The sequence below is a fragment of the Mastigoproctus giganteus genome, chromosome 10, assembly GCF_048544385.1.
Source record: "Mastigoproctus giganteus isolate SK-2022 chromosome 10, ASM4854438v1, whole genome shotgun sequence".
NCBI lineage: Eukaryota > Metazoa > Arthropoda > Arachnida > Uropygi > Thelyphonidae > Mastigoproctus > Mastigoproctus giganteus.
In genome coordinates this window covers 149,447,729-149,460,403 of record NC_143584.1, presented here as the reverse complement: position 1 = coordinate 149,460,403, position 12,675 = coordinate 149,447,729, and the positions used below count along the sequence as shown (strand labels likewise).

General features: G+C 35.8%; 1 protein-coding gene across 2 annotated transcripts in view; it reads right to left on the bottom strand.

Moving 5' to 3' along the window:
• Ubr3 (Ubr3 ubiquitin ligase) overlaps positions 1-12,675 on the bottom strand; it is a 452,715-nt gene that overhangs the window by 176,908 nt on the left and 263,132 nt on the right. For both annotated transcript variants that reach the window (XM_090383419.1, XM_090383420.1), the window contains exon 20: positions 10,558-11,260. In XM_090383419.1, coding sequence (XP_090239545.1) covers positions 10,558-11,260 — 703 coding nt within the window. The remainder of the gene's footprint in view (positions 1-10,557; positions 11,261-12,675) is intronic.

The window sequence follows — 12,675 nt, the reverse complement described above, 5'->3', positions numbered from 1 at the left end:
TTACAGTAAATGAAAATTATGTTGAAGATTCTAGATAGAAATATTCAACCAATTGGATGTGAATAATTATATAAGAAAATTCCAATAATAACAAGTATATTCAATGGTGATAGAGTGATGAATATATCCAAGGAGGCTCAATAAAGAAATCCAGCGTACCAGTTGATTGAAGAATTGTACTCGTATATCAAAGTGAAAGGTTTGAAAGTTGTATAAGCATGTATATAAGCACTTGTACTTGTATTAGCACTAGGAAAAATTGAAAATCCAAGTTAGAATTGTTCAGAGTAATATAAAATCCTTAGCTTGAAAAGGATAAAGAGAAAGTATAAGTGAAGAATTAGCAGAGTAAGCAAAAATTATACTAAATATTTGGGATGAAACTATTCGCCTAATTGGAAGTGGACAGGTTTAGAAGATAATTCCAGAAGAGATGGAAATTCAAAGGTGACAACGAAGCGAATAAATCCTAATGTGACCCAGTAGTGATAAGCAGTATAAACACTGGATAATATAAGGTCATGAACACCATAAATTCTTAGATGACATTGGTATTCAAAAGCAGTACTAGAGATTTAAGATTATGGAATAAAATATAAAAGTACTTGAAAGATCAAAAAAAACATAAGTTGTAAATAAACTAATTGCATCAGTACCTAACAAAAAAATATGAATTATTAATAAAAGTCTCCATAAAGGGCAATAACTTATAATTAAATGTGATTTTTGATGGATTTTGTTAAACATAAAAGTAAATGTTTATAGAAAAGTGAAAGGTTTAGTGAGTAAAGGAACCAAAGATCATTCCATAGGAATTCATGTGAAGTTATTCCTCTCCAAGTAGTGGAAATACCACCTTAAAATATTACAACTGTACAAATACTCATTAGAACTGACCACATTAAAGTATAATATAACCAAACTTATATCTGATAAATTGAGCAACGATATTAAAACTGTAGCTGATAAAAAAGATAGGGATGCTGTTATTAATTAGCTTATTGCAAAGTAGTTGATGAGAATCAAACGAAAGAACAAACTGGCTTTAGGACAGAATTCTCAAGTATGGATCACCTTCAAGTAATATCACAGTTAATGGAGAAAGCAAATGAATAGAAAACACCATTATGCCTGGCATTTGTGGATTATGAAAAGACATTTGATTCTATACAGCATAAAGCAATGTTTCGGGCACTGGGAAGACAAGGCATATATTATGATTTTTAAGAAAATATATCAGAATGCTACCTCCTTTATTAGACTAGACAAAGACAGTAGTAAATTTAAAATCGAGAAAGGAGTTCAACAAGGAGATACAATATCTCTGAAGCTGTTTATTGCTGCCCTTAAGGAAGCTTTCAGAAGATTAGACTGGTTGCAGAAAGGAGTCAATGTGAACGGAGAGTACCTAAACCATTTACTATTTGCAGATGACATTGTGATCATAAGTCACGATCTTAAAGAATTAAAGGAAAATCTTAATCAGTTATGCAGAGTTAGTAAGGATTTTGGACTAAAGATGAATATGGCTAAAACAAAAGTAATGATGAACAAGTATGCCACAGAAAGGAATATAATGATTGAAGGAGCAGTAATTGAAAAGGTGGGGTCATACTTATCTGGGACAAGTCATTAGCTGTAATAATGATAAATGGCTAGAAGCCAAGAGAAGAATAAATTTTGGATGGATAGCATTCAGGAAATATAGTCACATACTGAAGAGCAATATCCCAGTTTGTCTGAAATGTAAAATATTGAACCAATACATACTCCCCACCATGACTTATGGAAGTGAAACTTGGGCACTTACCAAAAGAATGGAAGAGAAGCTGAGAACTACACAGTGAAGAATGGAACTAATTATATTGGGAATCAGACTTAGATAAGAGAAACACATGGATTAGGTAGCAAACTCAAGTAAAGGACATACTTATCAAAACTAAAGAACTAAAATGGTCATGGGCAAGACACACAGCTCGAAGACATGATGTCAGATTGACTAAGAAAATAACATAATGGTACCCAAGAGGAGCTAGAAGAAAACCTGGAAGACAACAACAACGGAGATGGACAGATGAAATTCATGGGTTTGTGGGTAGTAAATGGATGGCCATTGCACAAAACAGAAGAAACTGGAAAGGTGCTGGAGAGGCCTTCATGCTGCAGTGGATTCAAAATGGCTGATGATGATGATGAAAGTAGTTGTATAGCTTTAGTGAACAATAAATGGTTACTGCAAATGTTAGCTAGCCTGATGACTTGAATACACATAATATTTTTATGCACTTTTTTAGAAATATTGGAGTTCCAATTAGTAAGGTAGATGACGATACTGAAGTTAAATTTATTTATTTTATCAAATAAGTTTATACTATGTGCAATGGAAGTGCAGTGTTGTTTATGGCGATTTTTAAGGTCAAGGAAATTGGCTGTATGATTGGTTGTGTTTTCTTTATTTAACATAAGTTCACTCGGGTATACTGTTTTGGCTATGGGTTCAAAGTTGGTGTTCAAAACAAGGATGTCATCTACAGTGGCAGACAAAAAAAACTGCACCACTTGTGAATTTTGCAAATAATGTGTTTTGCGCTGCATTGTGGATTGCAGAAATGTTCGAAATGCAATTGTTAGATGGGATATATATCTCTGTGAATGAAATCCAATAAAAAGACTCTACCTGATATATCTAATTACCATAAATATCTTCCCAAAGGGTAAAATGTGTAATTAATGGAAATATGAGAAATCATGCAAATCGCAATCATGACAACCAAACATGCATTTTATTGCATTTACGTGTATTGCATTTACAAACTGAAATGACAAGTTAACATAATACTATTATGTATTATGTACTGTAAATCAGCAAAATAAGTCCTCAATATTTTGTTGTTCCTCCTCGAGCCGCAACGATCTGTCAAAGTTAATCAACTTATGGATATACGGTTGCCCAATTTCGTGGTACCACACCCTTACAATGCTCTCCTGCAGCTGAATCTTACTTGTGGCTTCTTCTGAGCAATTTTAGACGACACTGTGTACCAGCAATTTTCAATAGGGTTCAAATCTGGCTTGTTGGGCCAGTCCAACACTGTAATGCCAGCATTTCTGAGGTATGGCTGCACCTTAAGGGAGAAAAATGAGGGAAAACATTGGTGTAAGTGTGTTTTAAGCCTTGCGAGACAAGAAGACAAACTCATCATTAAATCTAAATAGCATAAACTTACCAATTTTGCTGTGTGGCAAGGTGCTGAATCCTGTTGAAAAATGCAGTTTTGTACATCTGTGTGGCGATCCCTAATAATGGGTTTCAGACAATCCTCTAAGATAGCAGTGTAGGTTTCTGCATTCACCGTTCCATTAATAAACTTAATTCCCCTTTGCTTGTTATGCATCCCCAGACCATCTGACTGGCAGGGAACTTTACAGTCGGTGTTATACAGTCAGGATGGTATGCCTCCGATTTTCGTCTTCTGACACTTCCCATCAGAGCCACGCAGGCTGAATTTTGATTTGTCAGAAAAGATGGTGTCCCATTGTTCTTTTGTCCATGAAATGTGTTTAAGCCCAAGCAAGTCATTTCTTCCTCATTTGTTGGGTCAAGAAAGGCTTCTTCTTGGGCCGATAGGCATGCGCAGACCACATTCCGAAAGCCGTCTTTGGATTGTTCGTGCAATTACACTTATTTCAACACTAGAGGCCATCTCAAAGTCCAATTTTAGATCAGAAGCACTAGCATGGCAATTACGAAGGCATAGCCATTTCAAATATCGACCTTGGGAGGGCATAGTCACTCTCTTATGGCCTGATCCAGGTCTTCTCTTCACATCACCGGTTTCACGCTTTAATTTTGGCACCCAGGATACTGTTGACTGGTGGCAGCCTATTTTATCAGCGATAGCATGCATAGAAAGCCCTTCCTGGGACAGAGCAACAGCTACACTTTTTTTTCTTGGAGTCAACTGAACATATGGAGCCATGCTTACACCTCTGCAAAACAGGAGAATAATGAGCATGTATATCTTTCCAATGCCATATTCATAGAAACTGCTGATGCAATACCTTGCAATCACTGTCTGATGCAATAGAAGAGTTATCTGATGCAATACCTTTGCTTTGCAACAAACAAAATTACTGTAATCAAACAATATCTTATATGTTTCGCTACAAACGTTACTTTTTTTAAGGTGATGCAGTTTTTTTTGTCCACTACTGTATATATTGAAACGCTAAAAAGTTATGGTTGGGGTTGCTTGTGGTATATACTTCTTCACAGTAGTGTACCACACACACACACACACACACACACACACACACACACACACACACACACACACACACACACACACACACACACACACACACACACACACACACACACACACCGATGAGTCAAAACATTGTGACCAGCGAGTCGTTATGTAAATCGAAGCAACTGCAGGTGAACTATGGTGCGTGCGCACATTGGGACACGGTATAAAAAACACCTGATACTGAGCTCCATTAATCAGTGTTACTCTTGTTCTTCAGATGGGAAAGGCAGCGGACTTAAGCGAGTTTGACAAAGGCCAAATTATAATGGCCAGATGACTGGGTCAAGTAAGTATTCAAAGTATTCTTGTATTTAAAGGTGGTAACCAGGGTTTCCCCCATACACTGCCGAGTCATCTAACGGCAGTGCTAAGGCCGGCATTAAAAAAAAAAAAAAAAAAAGAGAGAGAGAGATAGAGAGAGAGAGAGATCTAACAAATGTTTGTATCTTTATATGTATATTAATGTGTTTTGTTGTATGTTGTAATGTTGTAAGTCAGCACCTGGCATTTAGCAGTCAGGAGAACAAAGTCCCCCCCCCCCCCCCGGCACTCTGATGTTTATCACTTACCTAAACATCATTGCTGATCAGGTACACCCTTTCATGGCAATGGTCTTCCCCTCTGGCAGTGCCGTCCTTCAGCAGGATAATGCACAATGCCACACCACCTGGATTGTTCGAGAGTGGTTTGCGGAACATGAGGAAGACTTCCAGGTATTGCCCTGGCCTCCAAATTCCCCAGACATCAATCCCATCAAGCATCTGTGGTTTGTGTTGGAACAGCAACTTCGATCTGCGGTGTGGCAACCACGGACCTTAGAGGAGTTAAAGGTTACGTGCTGGTACCAGATATAAGACACATTTAGAAATCTTGTAGCATCCATGCTTCACTGGGTACAAGCTGTTTTGGCTGCACGTGGAGGACCAACATCATATTAGGTAGGTGGTCATAATGTTTTGGCTTATCGGCGTGTGCGTGTGTGTGTGCGTGTGTGTGTGTGTTTCAAAGTCATTTCAAATAATGTATCCATTTATGTATGAACTGTGTTGAAAGCTTTCAGTAAGGGTTGCCATCTTTTATAGGTTTTAAAGTAATTGTAGACAAAGTTTATAATAGGTGGCTCAAAGAGCTGGACCTGGCTATGACCATGGGATCCAAGGAAAGTAATCGGAACTACAGAATATTCAATCAAAAAAATCCTGGGGAAATTCACTGCTATAAGCAGCAAAATGGAGTGTGTTAGGGTTAGGAAGCACATGAAAAGCAGACTCCTCCCACATGTTTCTGTAATTAATTCTAGGAGAACAGTTAATAAATGTGATGAATTTGAAGTACAGGTTAAATTAAATCAACTAATGGTGACTTAACAGGAATATTCTAAACATGGTGCAAGTCTAATATACTGGATGCAAAATTTCAATTCTGGATTTTAACTTTCTATATACTGATTGAAACTTGTAAGTTGGTCACTTAATCTGGATTTATTGCATGGCTATTTTCTGTACCAGTGATAAGCAACAAAAAACCTTGAACTGAAACCAAAGCAACAGCTGAAAAGTTAATCAACTTCTTGATTGGATTTTCAGCAGTGACTCTTCATGCATTAAGAATCTTCATGTAAAAGACACTAGGAAGCAGTGTTTCACAGCACTTTCATGTGGGATTTATTTAAAAATAACTACTATAAAGGATAAAAGGAACGGATTTTGCTTTTGCAAAGGTAATTACAATGGTCTTAGACAGTTTTTAAGTTCATTTCAGTGGGACTGGCTGACTTTGTTAATAAGTGAAAATGCTAAAAGTGTTTGGGGAAGTTGTCATAGAAGCTACTCAAGCTTTTTATACTGAATAAGAGATACTATTCATGGTTTAGACGTAAATGAATTCCAGAAGAAGTGATGACACTGGTGGCAGAGAAGAAAAATTATCTGAGACAATTATAAATCATCAGGGCACATAGAAGTGTACAGCAAGTATAAACTAATTTTCAATCAAGTTATTAAGTGGGGGGGGGATTAGGCATGCTAAGGAAGATTACAAGAGGCCATTTGCTCCGAATGTGAAGAAAAGCAGCAAAGAATTCTTTGCTTAGGTTAACAACAGAAGTAAAAGGATGTATCACATCCCTATCAGGCTGCTGATTATGAATGGCACAACTAGTGATGGTCCTGTACATGTTTCACAAGTTGAATAAATATTTGGCATCAATATTCACAATTTTGAGACCAGAAGTATACATTCTAATTTGGAGTTAAATCCAATTATATAAAAAGAAGCAACTTCAGCCATAATTATGAAAACACTAGTGGATTCAGAAGTCCCCTACAGACAGGAAATGTGCAAATGTCTCTCCTGTTCACAAAGAGTGATCAAATCATGAAATGAGTAATTACAGCCCAGTGAGCTTGACTTCTGTGCCAGGGAAAATAATGGCAATGACTAAAGATGTAATTCAAGATCACAATTCTAAGTCAATCATAGCATGGAATTGTTAAGGGAAGTGTGGGTCTGACCAATCTGATTAGTTACTATGAGGTGGTCATGATATGAAAGCAATCTCTGTTAGCTCTTTCCACAGGCTCATCATACACATTTGAAATGAATTGCAGGCTGATCACTTTTACAGGAGAAAACATTTGCATATTTCATAATCGCACATGGTATCCTGCAATCAGAATAGTGTCCCATGACTTTTGGAAGGATAATGCATTATCTCTAAAGTTACCATGATTAGATGCTTATTCCTAACAAATGCATTATCAACATTTTTTCTGGCTTATATAACAGTTTTTGGAGGATCTCAACTAAGCAACTGGTAAGAGAAAGAAGCCGGTGGTAGTTATACAAAGATGATACATCTTTTCCTGGTTTAGACATAGCTAGAATAATTGAATGTCACCATTCAATTAGGAATGAGGCATACAAATTCATAGAATGTTCAATTATAGACTATTATTAAAGAGGACAGGGCTGTTTCAGCTTTGAAATGCAAAGAAATATATCCTAGCTTAACCAGTAGTACTGATGGATGTTTAATTTAGGGGTTAATTCATATCATAAAGAGTTGAATATATGAAGGAGAGTGACTGGTATTAATTTATTTTATACTTTTCAGCTGTTGCTTTGGTTTGTAGGGATGATGTATCATATGGTAATACTGCAGACATTTTGGAAAATGTTATGGCTGAAGCAATTGCTAGCTCCTTAAGATAGAATAGTTCCTGTCCATTCCAGTATAATAATTAAGAAGTTGGAGAGTATTTTCTATCAGGCTGCTGAATTTTCTTTCAGATAAAAGTGGTATTCATCTTCATAATGGCAGAGGCAAATTGGATCTTTTTTTTTTTTTTTTTTTTTTTTCATGTCTTATTTGTTAAACTTTTAAGTTTTCTGTAACAGATGAAATTTGGAGTGTACAATACTTATAAAATAGGTTCCATGATTCATTATTTCTGTGTTCAGTGGGATAATTAGTGCATGCAGATACATTAATCACTCCACCAATGAATCGTGTTCCTGCATGCACTATGATTAAGACTGAGGTATAACAGAGAGGACTGTAGCTATTATCCTGTTTGTAGTATATTCAGTTGCATTATCTATATCATAAGATTGGATAATTTGTTCACTGAAAGACAAAATGTACTGGTTATACCATTCCTTGGCATTTCCAAGTTATTTGATGTTGTGATAGCAATGAAATTGTTTGGAGTTTACACATGATAGGAAAATGATCAGCATTTCATAACTATTAAGCATTTTTCACACTATACTGAGTGTAAGGAATGGGGGGGAGGGGTTTAAGTGGCTGAAGGCTAATGTTTCCAAAGTGGTATGTGAATATTTTAAATTAACCATTTTAACAGATCTCATAATAAGTAGAGGACTATAGGTTACTTTGCATTTTTCTCATTGTCCTATTATTTGTGAAATAATAAACTTAGAGTATTAGCAGTAGCTATGCAAGGAAACATGCTTCTACAGCATCGGGGGGAGGGGGGGAATCCCTTCTCACATCATCTAATTTTTCCTTAAATTTATTCAAACTAACCATTTCCACAACACTAGATGAAAGTTTGTTCTAACAATCAACCAAACTCTGGGTGAAAGCATATTTCTGCACATCTACGCTGAGACCATTCTTCCTCAATTTAAATTTATGTCCACTCGTATGTAGTCATAAGCAAGAGGAGGGATGCCATCAGCACTGTGCTTTCTCAATCCATTCAAAGTCTTACAACCTCAGTCAGATTGCCTCGCAGATGCCTAGTCTCTAGATGCTGCAATCTGATGAACTGAAGCCTTTCCTGGTAAGTGCACCCTTTTGTTCCATCCACTAATCTCATTGCTCTTCTTTGCACCCATTCCAACAGAGCTACATTTTCCTAAAATAGGCTTCTAGACCTGTATGCAGTAAACAAGATGCGACCTAACCGTTGCCTAATACAGCAGAATAATTACCTCCTTATCCTTGCTGACAAAATTCAGGTATATCATTGACAAAACTCCATCGGCTGTTCTAGCAGCCTGTCCGTATGCTCAGAGAACTTCATGTCTGTCTAACTACACAATTATCCCTAGGTATTTTTCGTTCTCCCACTACCTTGAGTGCGGCACCACATAGTTGGTATGTCATTCTAGGATTACTGCTACCCATATGCAGTACCTTGCATTTGCCAACACTGCACTTCAATTACTATTTTTCAGCTCATCTGTCTAATTTTCTTCAGATCTCATTGCATTAGCATACTCTGATTACTGTCATTAAACATCCTACCAAACTTTGTATCATTTGTAGACTTAGACATTAAACTTGACACTAAGCCTTCATCAATATTACTATCTGTTTATTTCTCCTTTGAGACACCCATAAACTGCATATGACTAGATAAAGAGTATGCACTCTTGATTCAGATCCCAGATGTGAATTGACCAGAACAGGCTGTTTGTTTCAACAGGAAGCAGTTTTAAAAAGAGGAGACTCAATTGTCAGGAAGAGAACTAAGAATATATTTTGTAATTAAGATGGATGGAATGGAACAGTATATCTTCTGGTGTAACAATTGATGATGATGAAACTAACCAATTGTTAGTTTTCAAGGGAAATAATGGTGTTCTGATTATACTTGTAGGTTCTAATGATATTAGATGCAAACAAATGGTATTTGAACAGTGCAGGTCATTTGTTGGGGGTAGAGAAAAGTGATTTAGAGCAAATTGCATGCATTAAATAATTTCAAATATAATAAAAAGTATAGCGCATGTTTTAATGTACAGCTTGTATACATCAAACTGCATGGCTATTTTGATAACAAAAACAAAACTCAGTGATCTTTTTTATTGTGCAAGAAATTAAGAAAGATTTTACATACCTTATTGTGAATTCCTTAAGAAGAATAGTTAATTTTTAAAATCCTACAATGCAAAAGTATTTTTTCTCTGAAGTGGATTCCTTGCCATTCTATCTCATATCAAGCATGTACATGAAGTGATTTAAAGGAAAATGCACAAACCTGTATTGGCACTTGCAGTGCATTCTAGCTTCAGTGGTGTGAACAAAATGGATTACATGTGCATGAGTTTTATATTTTATATATTATAGCTCCATTCAATTTTGTTATAATGATGTTTGTCTTTAGTTGCAACAGTCTTTTCTATAAGCTATTTATAAGTTGCAGGATCCAATTTCGACTTTGAATTTTGTTGTATATGTATTTGAATCATTCATATTAAAATGCATATAAAACAAAATCCTATATCATTAGTCAGGGAGTGGCAGAGACTTGGAAATATACTGCATTTCAAATAATTCAATGTTGCATTAATGAGAACATACTGCACACTAAGTCTAGTATGCTTATTACTGTCCTGGAATAGTTATATCAGAATGATAAAATTCCTACATTGAAAATTGCAACTACAGTGTGAAAATCTGAATATACACAATTTTTGTCTATTTAGGTAATGAATTGGCATAAATATATTTCCTTCTGAAATTCAGCATTTAGAATGATTAAATAAAATGTCTATATAAAATGTACAAATTATTTTGAAATCAATCAACGCAGCTAACGGGAATTTTAAGGATTGAAAAAAAAAAAAAAAAAAAAAATTGTCGAATATTACACTGCAGCACATTTAACAAAATATTAATGTATTGCTGTTTTGACTTATTACTGATAAATAAATTAAATAAATCAGAATAAATATTTAAAAAAAAAAAGAAAGATAAATTATGGATTACCTTTCTTCTTTGTCCAATGCTTCTTTGTGTGCTTTCACAGCAGCTTCATCCTCTTTCTTTGGCCATAACCTTTGCTGTACCTCTTTCACTTGTGCAATACCATTTATCCTTACTATTCTATTTAACAGATTACCAATGAAAAAGGCCCCATCACCTATTCGAGATTCATTTAATGTTTCACTAGTATCACAATCTGTACAAGATGTACCAGTAAATTTGTAAGAGTCTGGTTTCCCAGAAAATTTTGAATGTAGTCTCAATAACAAAGATAAAAGGCTTTCATTTATTTCTACTTTAGTCCTCCCAGAAAATGGTAGAGCTTTTAATGGTTCACTGCAAGGTATATGTGGTAATCGACACCCATCAGCAGCACAAAATCCTGAAGAATTGAAAACACTTAATGCGCCAGGAAGTAACCGTGGGCGGGAACATCTAGACCTTACTTTTCTTAAGCCCAAGTGTCCTGTGAATGATGGCACAATGGCCATATTTTCTTCTGAATTCAGTGAAGAATGAGACTGTTGAGAGTGAGAACTCGTTATTGCTGGCAGTGACATCTGTGAGCTACCTTGCCCATTAGAAAGTGGTAATGGTAAAGTTGAAGTGGCTACTGAGGTGTCTCCTTCCCTTTCTCCTGTTGCTGATGGCAATGCTTCCTGTACAGCAGGCTGATATACTGCCATTTCATGCCCCATGATTATTTCTGAAATAAAAAAAATAGATCTGTGTGTTACACACCATTTATAAATTAAGTACATTCCTTTGGAGGATGATCTGAATGAAAACCAAGTTCAAAATGTCAAAGGAATACTTTACTTTACATGAGTTCATAAGCTGCCATACTTGCACTGCAAGATATGACTGTCATATTAACTTCACTTCTGCTGCTATATGCAATATTCTGCAAAGAGAAACAAGATAACTAGAGAGAGAGAGAGAGAGAGAGAACAAGAATGGACATACACATTTGAAGAGCACGCTGCCAAGCATTGTAATCTGAGCCATTGACAATGCCAATGCAATGTAGCAGAAGATGTGAGGAAATGGGCATGGAGGTATCCAAATTTAAATACACCAACTTGAAGATATTTATCTGCACTACCATTGCACAATGTTATCCAGGAGCTGGAAGATAAATGCATATTTATATGACTCAACAAGCAGTTTTTGAGCAGAGTGGTTCCTACACATCTGATTTCTACCCATGAATCTAATGGAATTATATATGTCATAAGTTTAGGAGGTAGAATAAGAACTTTGCAAGTCACTTAGAGAACTGCAGTGGGCACAGCTCTCTGCTCTTCCCAAATGGTAGTCATTTTGAGCAGCTAATATAATGCTCTCTGTATCAAAGTCAAAAAATAAATAAAATGTCAACATGTAATGCCCACAGCAACTTCAAGGGCCACATATTTTGTGCCTCTATAAAATAAAAATAATACTCTCATTAACCCTTTTGATCAGGCAGTCCTCCTCAATTCAGAACAGACCACTGAGGTCAACCCCTAAAGGAATGTCAATTCAAGTAACAAAAACTACTATCAATTAAGTTAAAAAAAAAATTTCAAAAAACAAATACTATTTATTTTAAAGTTTTTGTTAATTAGAAAAATTCTTAATAACATCATAATCCGTAAAAAAAATTGGCTTACAGTTTAATCTATAGAAATCAACATTTTGTATCAGTAATAGTAGACACCTACTCTGACTTTATTGAAAAGACAATGAAAACACTAAATGTTTTCGTTGTCTTTTCAATGGACAGGAAGGAAGGAGGGGTTATGCTGTTAGATAAGAAAAACATAAAATCTAACGAAGTGCATCCAATTGATGTTGGTGGACAATGCAACGTTGAGTTTGTTTGGTGTGACATAAGCACTGGGAAAGGAAAAATGAGAGTAGGTGTGTGTTATAGGCCTAATGAATCTGATGAGTATAATGACCAATTGTGCAGAGAACTAGAGTGGGCCAGTAAATCAGAGTGTCTTATAATGGGGGATTTTAATTTCCCAGAGATTGACTGGAATTTGTGGGTTGGTCACTCACACACTAGCAAGGCTTTTGTGGATTTATTGGATGATTGTTTCCTACAGCAGCATATTCGGGAGGCAACTAGAG